At 37.6% G+C, this 14130-nt stretch overlaps 1 protein-coding gene across 1 annotated transcript; it reads left to right on the top strand.

The window, feature by feature from the left end:
- The first annotated feature begins 3875 nt into the window (after positions 1–3875).
- LOC111139373 (olfactory receptor 2L2-like) lies at positions 3876–4835 on the top strand. The gene has a single exon (XM_022491626.1). The coding sequence runs from the start codon at positions 3876–3878 to the stop codon at positions 4833–4835; it is 960 nt and encodes a 319-aa protein (XP_022347334.1).
- The last annotated feature ends 9295 nt before the right edge of the window (positions 4836–14130 follow it).

The following is a 14130-nucleotide window of genomic DNA, read 5'->3' as shown; positions in this document are numbered from 1 at the left end:
GTTGTAGGGCACCTGGTTGGCTCAGTCGGTTAAGTGACATCCTTTGGCTCAGGTCATGATTACGGGATCCTGGGATCAAGTCTCACATCAGGCTCCCCCTGCTCTCTGGGAAGCCTGCTTCTCCCTCTTCTGCCTGCTACTCCCCATCTTGTGCTCTTTCTTTCTCTGTGTCAAATAAATAAATAAAATCTTAAAAGAAAGAAAAAAAAAAGAAAGGATGTTGTACATTGTCAATTTTTTTTTTTTCTGCATCAATTAAGAGGATCATATGGTTCTTGTCCTTACTTTTAATGATGTAGTGTGCCTGGTGGCGGATATTAAGGAGGGCACATATTGCATGGAAAACTGGGTGTGGTACATAAACAATGAATCTTTGAACACTGAAAAAAACATTAAAGTAATGTATATCACATTGATTGATATGTTGTGTTGAATCACCATTTCTACCCAGGAATAAATCCCACTTGGTCATGGTGAATAATCCTTCTTAGTTACTCTTGGATCCTTCTGGCTGGTATTTTGGTGAGAATTTTTGCACCCATGTTCATCAGGAATATTGTTCTGTAATTCTACTTTAGGATGGGGTCTTTATCTGGTTTTGGGATCAAGGTAATGTTAACCTTATAGAATGACTCTGGAAGCTTTTGTTCCATTTCTATTTTATGGAACAGTTTCAGAGGAATAGATACTAATTCTTTAAATGTTTGGTAGAATCCCCCTGTGGAACCATCTGGCCCTGGACTCTTATTTGTTGGGGGGTTTTGATTACTACTTCAATTTTATTGGTGGTTATGAGTCTTCTCAGGTTTTTATTTCTTCCTGTTTCAGTTTTGGTGGTTTGTTTATACATCTCTAGGCATGCATCTTTTTCTTCCAGATTACCCAACTTGTTGGCATATAATACCCAACTTGTTTTAATAAGTTCTTATAATTTTTGTATTTTTGGTATTGTGTGTGATCGCTCCTCTTTCATTAATGATTTGATTAATTTGGGTCATTTCTCTCTTTTTTTCTTTTTGATAAGTCTAACCAGGTGTTTACCAATCTTGTTAATTCTTTCAAAGTTAATTTTGTGGTTGCCCCATTCATTATTTAGGTGGATGCTATTTAGCCTCCATGTATTTCCCTTCTTTCCAAATTGTCTCATGTGATTGATTTCTAGTTTCAAAGTATTTGGGTCTGAAAATATGCATGGAATGATCCCAATATTTTTGTACTATTTGAGACCTGCTTTGTGACCCAGGATGTAACCTATTCTGGAGAATGTTCCATGTGGACTTGAGAAGAAGGTGTATTTGTTGTTCTAGGATGTAGTGTTCTGAATATATCTGTGATGTTGATCAGGTCCAGTGCATCATTCAAAGTCCTTCTTTCCTTGTTGATCTTCTGCTTAGATGATCTCTCCATTGTTGTGAGTGGGGTGTTAAATCTCCTAATGTTATTGTGTTATTATCAATGGGTTTCCTTAACTGTGTTAGTAATTTGTATATATAATTGGCTGCTCCCATATTTGGGGCGTAAATATTTACAATTGTTAGATCTTGTTAGATAGAGCCTTCAAGTATGATATAGTGTTCTGAGATTTCCAAGTTTCACTATTATATGTGGAGGTTTGGGCCTTTTTGATTATTTGTTTATATAGTTATATAAGTTCTTTATACATTTTAAGTATTGACCTCCTATCAGACATATAATATGGAAACATTTTTCACATTCACTAGGTGACATTTTTTGTTTCATTAATAGTTTTCTTCCCTGTGCAAAATATATTATTTTGATGTAATCCCAGAAGTTTATTTTTGCTTTTGTTTCATTTGCTGAAGAGATACATCTACAATAATGTTGCTAAGGCCAATGTCAATGAAATTACCACCTATGCCTTCTTGTAGGTGTTTTATGGTTTGGTATCACTAATTTAATTCTTTAATTCATTTTTAGTTTACTTTCATGTGTAGTTTAAGTGCTTCAATTTCATTATATTGCATTTGGCTGTCCAGTTTTTCTAGAAATATTTATTCAATAGACTGTCTCTTTCACGTTTACATCCCCACCTCCTTTCTTGTAGATTATTTGAACACATATGTGTGCGTTTTTTTCTGGCCTTTCCATCCTGTTCCATTAATCTAAGTATCCATTTCTGTGCTAGGACCACATTGTTCTGATGGTTATATCTTTGTAATATATTTTGAAACATGGGGTTATGATATCTTCAGCTTTATCATTTCTCAGGATTGCTTTGACTATTTGGGGTCTTTTATGATAACTTACAAATTGTAGCATTATTTATTCTAGTTTTCTGAAAATGATATTGCATTTTGAGAGGGCTTACATTGAACTTGTAAATTGCTTTGTGTAATATAAACATTTTAACAATATTAATTCTTCCTGTCCATGAGCATGGAATATCTGTCCGTTTTTTTGTGACTTTTTCAATTTCTTTCAAAAATGTTCTCTAGTTTTTAGCATACAGTTCTTTCAATTCCTTGGCTAAATTTACTCCTAGGTATTTTATTCTTTTTGGTGAAATTCTAAATGAAATTGGTTTAATTTTAATTTCCAGCCATTTTGCCATTAGTGCAGAGAGATGCAAGATTTCTATTTATAAATTTTGCATTCTGCAACTTTACTGAATACATTTATTATTTGTAATAGTTTTCTGTGGAGTCTTTAGTTTAGTGGGTTTTTGTTTGTTTGTTTAGTATTATGTCATCTATAAATAGTGACAATTCTACTTTTTTCATACCTCTGCATGACTTTCTTATTTCTTATTTCTTATTTCTTATTTCCTTCTCTTATTGCTATTTGTGATATGGATAAACCTAGGAGGTATTATCCTAAGTAAAATAAGTCAGGCAGAGAAAGACATATGTCATATGCTATCATTGATATGTGGAATCTAAAAAAAAATTAAAAAAATGAAGAAACAAACAAACAAAAATACAATAGAAATGGATCCATAAATATGTAAAACAAACTGGTCATGCCTGGAACTGGGAAAGGGTGGCAGAGATGGGCAAATATGGGTGAAGGGGAATGGGAGGTACAGCCTTCCAGGTACAGAATAGGGGATATAGTCAATGGTATTGAAATAGATTCATATGATGACAGATAATAGCTACACTTATGGTGAGATTAGCATAACCTATAAAGTTTTCCAATAAGTATGTTGCACCTCTTAAGCTAATATAACATCACCTACCAAATATAATTCAATTGAAGAGGGAAAAAATGTGTCCTTTCTACCCCTTCTTAAAGGCATTGAACTTAAGCTTGCTGCTCGTCGATTCTCTGAATACAGACAACAAAGGGAGACTAACAAAACCCATTCTACTGAACAGATAAATGTTATTGAGGCTTGAGTGTGTATTGGAACACTCAATAGTCCACGTTCTGATGGAACTTCAACAAGTTAAATACATAATATTGGGGTTTCCAAAATATAGCTTAGTTCATGTGACATATTTAGTATATGTTACACCTGAATCACAAAAATATTTTATTAGAGCATTCTTACGCTATGCCAAAATCATTTTGACTACAACCATTATTATGATAAAACAAAAACAAAAACAGAAACAGCTGTATGAATTTAAGAATTATTTAGCTTATTGAAAGAGGAGAATTAAATTTGAGGTAGAACAAGTAAATATAGAATGTGTTGGAGCATTGATGGAAAAAAATGTGCTATTTCATATTCTGGTTAATTACTGTCCTGTGACTTAAACATCTTTATAAAGTAAGAAAATTCTGTTTCCAGCTCCCCTGAGAAAGAGTTCGTATTATGCAGTCAATTGCTGTATTGTATGGACCTGCTTTATATGCATGTATTATGAAAGCATCCACTGTCTTTCAGGTGAAGTTGCTAAGGAGAAAGCATGGAGACAGGAAATGAGACATTGAGCACAGAATTCATTCTCTTGGGCCTTTTTCCTGGGATGAGACATCCAGGACTCCTTGTCTCTCTTGTCTTCCTCATCTATACCATGGCTATCACAGGAAACATCACTTTGATCCTCCTCATCTGGGCAGATCCCCACCTCCACACCTCCATGTATTTCCTGCTTAGCCAGCTCTCTCTCATTGACCTGGCTTTCATCTCTAGCATAGTGCCAAAAATGCTGGTTAACTTTTTCTCAGGAAAAAGGAAGATTTCCCTGATTGGCTGTGGAACCCAGATCTTCTTCACTTTGACTCTGGGGATTGCTGAGTGTCTACTCTTGACCTTCATGTCTTATGACCGCTATGTGGCTATCTGCAATCCTCTTAAATACCCAATTATTATCAGCCACCAGGTGTCCCAGAAAATGGCCATTGGATCCTGGGTGGGAGGGACTCTGGCATCTTTGGCCCACACAGCCTATGCCATGCACTTTCCCCTCTGTGGCACCCGGGAACTCCACCACTTTTTCTGTGAGGTCAAGGCCATCTTGAAGTTATCTTGTGAGGACATATCAGCCTATGAGAAAGGAGTACTAGTGACCAGCATTGTTGTGGTTCTTCTCCCCCTAAGTTTCATCCTGACTTCCTACACCTTAATCTTCCTACAGGTCCTGCAAATAAACTCCCGTGAGGGAAAGAGTAAGGCCCTGGCTACCTGTTCCTCCCATCTGACTGTAGTCATCTTTTTCTATGGCCCAGCCATGCTGATATACATGAGGCCTGGATCTTCCCACACCCCCATCCTGAACCAGGGTCTCTTTATGTTTGACACCATCCTCACTCCCATGCTGAACCCTCTTATCTACAGTCTAAGGAACAGGGAGGTTGTGGGCTCAATGAAGAAGGTACTGAGGAAATGTCCTATTCAGAATAGGTGTCCATGTTTCAGTTACTAGACACAAAACTTCCAAGTTCAAATATCCCTGGGAGGCAGCAAGGTCTGAGGAAACAATGGGACTCCCTGTGTCCCCATTTCCTCTCCTCTTTTCTCCTGATAATATCAGTTTCACATAACAAAACCAATGAATTCTCAGAAAAGAGAGGAAAAAACAACTATACCATTTTTAAGAGGTCTAAATCACAACCAATTCCCTATGTGAAAATGAGCTTTCACCTAATCCCCTCATCTTGCTTCATTTCTTATCAATTGGAATGGAAAAACCCTCTTCTTTCTTTTAGATGTAGAAAAAGGTATAAGACAATTATAATGTTCTTGGGAAGAAAATACAGAATTTTTTCTAAGATCACAACTCTTTTTAGATTTCATCAGTAACAAACTTCCAAATATCCATTAGTTCCAGGTTTTTGAGCCAGTGAATAAAGCAAAAGTAAGCACTTCCTAACAGTCCTCACTTTTACCCATCTGGTAACAATAAACCATGTCCTTTAACCTCCTAAATATCATGGTTGTTTTTATCAATTTCACGTTTCTTTTCATAATCTCTATCAATAATTGCATACAAATGTTCCAGCTCTGACCATTTCGTTCGTTATGATTTATGCACAATCCTACCAGTGTGATTTGTCTGTGTGCAGAAACCCATCCTCCTGGTCAGGGGTTCATCCTTTATCAATGGCTTCCCAAAATCTATGGGGTAAATTACAGATTCTCCTATGTGACAGAAAGGCCTTGTATGACATGTTTTAGTGAGTCTATCCACAAATTCCACCATCTGCTTAAGGTCCACCAGTGCCAGGAAGCTTGCAGAATCTCCAGGTGTCATGTTCTCTCCAAACTATGCAGACTTGCACAGGCTTTTACTTCTGCATAAAAAGTCATGTGCCTCTCTGCTTTTTGCCTGAACTTCCTTCACAGATCTTAATTCAATACCTATCACCCTGTGCAACCTCCCCAGTTCCCTACCAGGATGACTGGGTAATAATTATCTCTCTCCAGCACTAATACCTCCTTCTGTATGTCCTAAACTTTGCAAATTGTTTGCAATGTGAATTTGATTAGTGAATTCAGTACTGAACTTTATTGGCAAAGCCAGTCTATGTCTATTTCTATATTTCCTTCTTACCCTTTTTAATGTTACTTTCTCTTCTCCCTTATATATTTCTACATAAATTAGAAGCTATAGGAGTCTAAATTATTTATTTTTACTCATTGAGTAATTGTTGTGCTTCTTATAATTTTTCTTAAAAGCAAGATGTCAATATATTATACTTATATTTCAAGGCAAAATTGATTAAAATGTTTTTATATTAACAAAAAATAATTATAAAAGCTATATGCTAATCTGTTTATTTATTTCTAATTGCTTTCACAGAAAGTGGATTTTTCCTCTCAAAGGTAAAATGATTATGTGTCAATTAGCAAGAATATTAAAAACATTATGCTAAAATAAAAATATTATTTATTTAGAATTTCTAGGAAAAAAATAACATCTTGTTAATTGCTAATGTTTTTAAGACCAGCTCAACATTTCTAAATTTCAGTTCCACTATACCCAAGAATATTGAAAATATTAGTAGGGATGGGACACCTGGATGGCTCAGTGGATTAAGCCTCTGCCTCCAGCCCAGGTCATGATCCCAGGGTCCTGGGATTGAACCCTACATCAGGCGCTCTGCTCAGCAGGGAACCTGCTTCCTCCTCTCTCTCTACCTGCCTCTTCACATACTTGTGATCTTTGTCAAATAAGTAAATAAAATCATAAAATCCTTAAAAAATATATTAATAGGAATAATTGGTAGGTAAAACAAGTTCAGTGTCAAAGTACAGAAGATTTGGTTTAAAAAAAGGCTTAAGAGATTTATTTTTTAATGTAACATTTTCTGGGTCTTAAAATGTTAATAAGAACTTCCTAGGGTAAGATAAAGTAAACAGTGTTTCACCAAACATTTTGCAAAATGTCTTGCAGAATGCTTTCTGGAATATTTGCATCTAACTCCTACAGTTATGCTCTTTCAGTGTGATCATAGAAAAAGCTGATAATTGAAGCTGTAACACATGAGACAGCTAAAGATTGGATGAACATAGTATTATATCCATTTGGTATCATGTTAATAAAATATCAAAATTTTGAATGAGCAATTTTGTTTTCATGATTATTTTCTAGTACCAGGAGTACAAATGTGTTCCCAAATATTCTATTGAATCATATTTTTAAAAGACACACTACGGGGGCGCCTGGGTGGCTCAGTGGGTTGAGCCGCTGCCTTCAGCTCGGGTCATGGTCCCGGGTCCTGGGTTCGAGCCCCGCGTCGGGCTTTCTGCTCGGCGGGGAGCCTGCTTCCTCCTCTCTCTCTGCCTGCCTCTCTGCCTACTTGTGATTTCTCTCTGTCAAATGAATAAATAAAATCTTTAAAAAAAAAAAAAAAAAAAAAAAAAAAAAATGGTGTAAAAAAGTGAAAAAAAAAAAAAAAAAAAAGACACACTATGGCTCTATCAAAGCAAAATGGTTGAGTAGTAGCAGACTGAAATGACTTCGGTTTCCAGGAGTTCAGCTAAATAGTTATCAAAGAATTCCAAACACCTACAAACTCAACAGAAGATAGAAGAAAAGAGCAGCAATTCTAGGAACAGAAAATTGACCACTTTCCGGAAGGTAGGATGTGTGGAGAAATGAATCTGAAATTATGGGAAGATAGACTTTAGGGGGAGGCCCAGCTTCTGGCAAGGAATAGAGCAACAGAGCACAAAAATCAGAACTTTTAGAAGTCTGCTCCACAGAGGCATATCGCTCCAGAGGCTAAGCGGGGGTGGAGCCCTCAAGGGGACAGTGTGGTCTCAGGTCTGTCAGGGTCACAGAAGGATAGGGGGTGTCTGAGTGTTGCAGAGCTGCCACGTAGTGGAGCAGGGAAGCCAACTACAGAGACGGAGCTAAGGAGTGAGCTCTCAGATTGGGGTTACCTTAAACTGTGATCCAAGGCTCAGTTGTTCCACTGCTTTTCAAGCAGGAACCCCACAAGTGGCAGATCCAGATCCACTGGGAGGAGCAGCAAAAGAGCATATGCCAGGAATCTGCTTGGTGTGGATCCTCCAAACTAGGCTGTAGGCCAGGGACAAAAAAGCCCAGTCATAGGCCGTGTGAGTACAAAGTGTGGTTAGAGACCAGGGAGACAGGAGTGATGGACAGTTTTTCTCTGAGGGCTCAGTGATGACTAGGGCCTCAAGCTCTTGGCTCCAGCCAGAGATTGGGAGGCAGCTGTTTTCATTCCAGTCCTCCAAAGCTGTACAGAAAGAATTAAGGGAACAAAATACTAACAAGAATGAACCCAAGCAGATTACTTAGCCTGACCCCTGGAAAGGGCAGTACAATTCTGCCTTGGGTAAAGTCAATTGAGAATCACTGCCAGAGGCCCCCTTCCCCAGAAGATCAGCAAAAACATCCAGCCAAGACCAAGCTCACTGATAAAGAGAAGAGCAGAACTCCAGAGCTAGGGGAAAGCAACACGTAGAATTCATAGATTTTCCCCCATGATCCTTTAGTCTTGAAAAGTTTTTTTTTTTAGTTTTTTTTTCTTATTCTATTTTTAAAAGATTTTATTTATTTATTTATTTGTCAGAGAGAGAGATAATGAATATGCTTATAAGCAGGTAGAGTGGCAGGCAGAGGCTGGAGGGAGAAGCAGCCTCCCTCCAGAGGAAGAAGCCCAATTCCTCTGGGGAGGACTTGATCCCAGGACCCGGAGATCATGACCTGAGCCAAAGGCAGCAGCTTAACCAACTGAGCCACCCAGGTGTCCCTCTTATTCTATTTTTTTTTAACTTTTTCTCTTTCTTCTTTTAATGTTTTTAACTAATTTATCTTAACAATAACTTTTTTAAAAATCTTTTTAATAAATCTTCATTGTTATAGTAATATTTTATTCCTTCATTATAATTAACCTTATTTTGTGTACACATATAGGTTTTTTTTCTGTAAAATGTTGAGACACAATTTATTCTAATAGATCAAAATATACCCTAAATATAGCACATGGCTTTGTTCTAGTCTCCAGCCTGATCACATTCTCTCTTCTTCTTCTTTTTTTTTTAATTTTTTTTATTAAATTTTATTTTTTATAAACATATAATATATTTTTATCCCCAGGGGTACAGATCTGTGAATCGCCACGTTTACACACTTCACAGCACTCATCATAGCACATACCCTCCCCAATGTCCATAATCCCACCCCCCCCAACTCCCCTCCCCCCATTAACCCTCAGTTTGTTTTGTGAGATTAAGAGTCACTTATGGTTTGTCTCCCTCCCAATCCCATCTTGTTTCATTTACTCTTAACCTACCCCCTTAACCCCCCATGTTGTATCTCCTCTCCCTCATATCAGGGAGATCATATGATAGTTGTCTTTCTCTGATTGACTTATTTCGCTAAGCATGATACCCTCTAGTTCCATCCACGTCGTCGCAAATGGCAAGATTTCATTTCTTTTGATGGCTGCATAGTATTCCATTGTGTATATATACCACATCTTCTTTATCCATTCGTCTGTTGATGGACAAATAGGTTCTTTCCATAGTTTGGCTATTGTAGACATTGCTGCTATAAACATTCGGGTGCACGTGCCCCTTCGGATCACTACGTTTGTATCTTTAGGGTAAATACCCAGCAGTGCAATTGCTGGGTCATAGGGTAGTTCTATTTTCAACATTTTGAGGAACCTCCATGCTGTTTTCCAGAGTGGTTGCACCAGCTTGCATTCCCACCAACAGTGTAGGAGGGTTCCCCTTTCTCCGCATCCTCGCCAGCATCTGTCATTTCCTGACTTGTTAATTTTAGCCATTCTGACTGGTGTGAGGTGGTATCTCATTGTGGTTTTGATTTGTATTTCCCTGATGCCGAGTGATGTGGAGCACTTTTTCATGTGTCTGTTGGCCATCTGGATGTCTTCTTTGCAGAAATGTCTGTTCATGTCCTCTGCCCATTTCTTGATTGGATTATTTGTTCTTTGGGTGTTGAGTTTGCTAAGTTCTTTATAGATTTTGGACACTAGCCCTTTATCTGATATGTCGTTTGCAAATATCTTCTCCCATTCTGTCAGTTGTCTTTTGGTTTTGTTAACTGTTTCCTTTGCTGTGCAAAAGCTTTTGATCTTGATAAAATCCCAGTAGTTCATTTTTGCCCTTGCTTCCCTTGCCTTTGGCGATGTTCCTAGGAAGATGTTGCTGCGGCTGAGGTCGAAGAGGTTGCTGCCTGTGTTCTCCTCAAGGATTTTGATGGATTCCTTTCTCACATTGAGATCCTTCATCCATTTTGAGTCTATTTTCGTGTGTGGTGTAAGGAAATGGTCCAGTTTCATTTTTCTGCATGTGGCTGTCCAATTTTCCCAACACCATTTGTTAAAGAGGCTGTCTTTTTTCCATTGGATATTCTTTCCTGCTTTGTCGAAGATGAGTTGACCATAGAGTTGAGGGTCTATTTCTGGGCTCTCTATTCTGTTCCATTGATCTATGTGTCTGATTTTGTGCCAGTACCATGCTGTCTTGATGATGACAGCTTTGTAATAGAGCTTGAAGTCCGGAATTGTGATGCCATCAACTTTGGCTTTCTTTTTCAATATTCCTTTGGCTATTCGAGGTCTTTTCTGGTTCCATATAAATTTTAGGATTATTTGTTCCATTTCTTTGAAAAAAATGGATGGTATTTTGATAAGAATTGCATTAAATGTGTAGATTGCTTTAGGTAGCATAGATATTTTCACAATATTTATTCTTCCAATCCAGGAGTATGGAACATTTTTCCATTTCTTTGTGTCTTCCTCAATTTCTTTCGTAAGTACTTTATAGTTCTCTGTGTATAGATCCTTAGTCTCTTTGGTTAGGTTTATTCCTAGGTATCTTATAGTTTTGGGTGCAATTGTAAATGGGATGGACTCCTTAATTTCTCTTTCTTCTGTCTTGTTGTTGGTGTAGAGAAATGCAACTGATTTCTGTGCATTGATTTTATATCTTGACACTTTACTGAATTCCTGTACAAGTTCTAGCAGTTTTGGAGTGGAGTCTTTTGGGTTTTCCACATATAGTATCATATCATCTGCGAAGAGTGAGAGTTTGACTTCTTTGCCGATTTGGATGCCTTTAATTTCCTTTTGTTGTCTGATTGCTGAGGCTAGGACTTCTAGTACTATGTTGAATAGCAGTGGTGATAACAGACATCCCTGCCGTATTCCTGACCTTAGCGGAAAAGCTTTCAGTTTTTCTCCATTGAGAATGATATTTGCAGTGGGTTTTTCATAGATGGCTTTGATAATATTGAGGTATGTGCCCTCTATCCCTACACTTTGAAGAGTTTTGATCAGGAAGGGATGATGGACTTTGTCAAATGCTTTTTCAGCATCTATGGAGAGTATCATATGGTTCTTGTTCTTTCTTTTATTAATGTGTTGTATCACATTGATTGATTTGCGGATGTTGAACCAACCTTGCAGCACTGGAATAAATCCCATATGGTCGTGGTGAATAATCCTTTTAATGTACTGTTGAATCCTATTGGCTAGTATTTTGGCGAGAATTTTTGCATCTGTGTTCATCAAGGATATTGGTCTGTAGTTCTCTTTTTTGATGGGATCCTTGTCTGGTTTTGGGATCAAGGTGATGCTGGCCTCATAAAATGAGTTTGGAAGTTTTCCTTCCATTTCTATTTTTTGGAACAGTTTCAGGAGAATAGGAATTAGTTCTTCTTTAAATGTTTGGTAGAATTCCCCTGGGAAGCCATCTGGCCCTGGGCTTTTGTTTGTTTGGAGATTTTTGATGACTGTTTCAATCTCCTTACTGGTTATGGGTCTGTTGAGGCTTTCTATTTCTTCCTGGTTCAGTTGTGGTAGTATATATGTCTCTAGGAATGCATCCATTTCTTCCAGATTGTCAAATTAGTTGGCGTAGAGTTGCTCATAGTATGTTCTTATAATTGTCTGTATTTCTTTGGTGTTAGTTGTGATCTCTCCTCTTTCATTCATGATTTTATTTATTTGGGTCCTCTCTCTTTTCTTTTTGATAAGTCTAGCCAGGGGTTTATCGATCTTATTAATTCTTTCAAAGAACCAGCTCCTAGTTTCGTTGATTTGTTCTATTTTTTTTTGGTTTCTATTTCATTGATTTCTGCTCTGATCTTTATGCTTTCTCTTCTCCTGCTAGGTTTAGGGTTTCTTTCTTGTTCTTTCTCTAGCTCTTTTAGGTGTAGGGTTAGGTTGTGTACCTGAGACCTTTCTTGTTTCTTGAGAAAGGCTTGTACCACTATATATTTTCCTCTCAGGACTGCCATTGTTGTGTCCCACAGATTTTGAACCATTGTGTTTTCATTATCATTTGTTTCCATGAATTTTTTCAACTCTTCTTTAATTTCCTGGTTGACCCATTCATTCTTTAGAAGGATGCTGTTTAGTCTCCATGTATTTGGGTTCTTTCCAAATTTCCTCTTGTGATTGAGTTCTAGCTTCAGAGCATTGTGGTCTGAAAATATGCAGGGAATGATTCCAATCTTTTGATACCGGTTGAGACCTGATTTAGGACCGAGGATGTGATCTATTCTGGAGAATGTTCCATGTGCACTAGAGAAGAATGTGTATTCTGTTGCTTTGGGATGAAATGTTCTGAATATATCTGTGATGTCCATCTGGTCCAGTGTGTCATTTAAGGCCTTGATTTCCTTGTTGATCTTTTGCTTGGATGATCTGTCCATTTCAGTGAGGGGAGTGTTAAAGTCCCCTACGATTATTGTATTATTGTAGATGTGTTTCTTTGATTTTGTTATTAATTGGTTTATATAGTTGGCTGCTCCCACGTTAGGGGCATAGATATTTAAAATTGTTAGATCTTCTTGTTGGACAGTTCCTTTGAGTATGATATAGTGTCCTTCCTCATCTCTTATTATAGTCTTTGGCTTAAAATCTAATTGATCTGATATAAGGATTGCCACTCCTGCTTTTTTCTGATGTCCATTAGCATGGTAAATTCTTTTCCACCCCCTCACCTTAAATCTGGAGGTGTCTTCAGGTTTAAGATGAGTTTCTTGTAGGCAACATATAGATGGGTTTTGTTTTTTTATCCATTCTGATACCCTGTGTCTTTTGATTGGGGCATTTAGCCCATTAACATTCAGGGTAACTATTGAGAGATATGAATTTAGTGCCATTGTATTGCCTGTAAGGTGACTGTTATTATATATTGTCTCTGTTCCTTTCTGATCTACTACTTTTAGGGTCTCTCTTTGCTTAGAGGACCCCTTTCAATATTTCCTGTAGAGCTGGTTTGGTATTTGCAAATTCTTTCAGTTTTTTTTTGTCCTGGAAGCTTTTAATCTCTCCTTCTATTTTCAATGATAGCCTAGCTGGATATAGTATTCTTGGCTGCATGTTTTTCTCGTTTAGTACTCTGAATATATCATGCCAGCTCTTTCTGGCCTGCCAGGTCTCTGTGGATAAGTCTGCTGCCAATCTAATATTTTTACCATTGTATGTTACAGACTTCTTTTCTTGGGCTGCTTTCAGGATCTTCTCTTTGTCACTAAGACTTATAAATTTTACTATTCAGTGACGGGGTGTGGACCTATTCTTATTGATTTTCAGGGGGGTTCTCTGAACCTCCTGGATTTTGATGGTGGTTCCCTTTGCCATATTGGGGAAATTCTCTCCAATAATTCTCTCCAATATACCTTCTGCTCCCCTCTCTGTTTCCTCTTCTTCTGGAATCCCAATTATTCTAATGTTGTTTCATCTTATGGTGTCACTTATCTCTCGAATTCTCCCCTCGTGGTCCAGTAGCTGTTTGTCCCTCTTTTGCTCAGCTTCTTTATTCTCTGTCATTTGGTCTTCTATATCACTAATTCTTCCTTCTGCCTCATTTATCCTAGCAGTGAGAGCCTCCATTTTTGATTGCACCTCATTAATAGCTTTTTTGATTTCAACTTGGTTAGATTTTAGTTCTTTTATTTCTCCAGAAAGGGCTTTTATCTCTCCGGAGAGGGTTCCTCTAATATCTTCCATGCCTTTTTCAAGCCCGGCTAGAACCTTGAGAATCGTCATTCTGAACTCTAGATCTGACATATTACCAATGTCTGTATTGATTAGGTCCCTAGCCTTTGGTACTGCCTCTTGTTCTTTTTTTTGTGGTGAATTTTTCCGCCTTGTCATTTTGTCCAGATAAGAGTATATGAAGGAGCAAGTAAAATACTAAAAGGGTGGCAACAACCCCAGGAAAATATGCTTTAGCCAAATCAGAAGAGATCCCAAATCGTGAGGGGG

This window comes from Enhydra lutris, unplaced genomic scaffold, assembly GCF_002288905.1.
Source record: "Enhydra lutris kenyoni isolate GAN:26980312 unplaced genomic scaffold, ASM228890v2 scaffoldscaffold103, whole genome shotgun sequence".
NCBI classification, from domain to species: Eukaryota; Metazoa; Chordata; class Mammalia; order Carnivora; family Mustelidae; genus Enhydra; species Enhydra lutris.
Note: the sequence above shows the minus strand (reverse complement) of the source record. Positions and strands in the feature narration are given on the sequence as shown.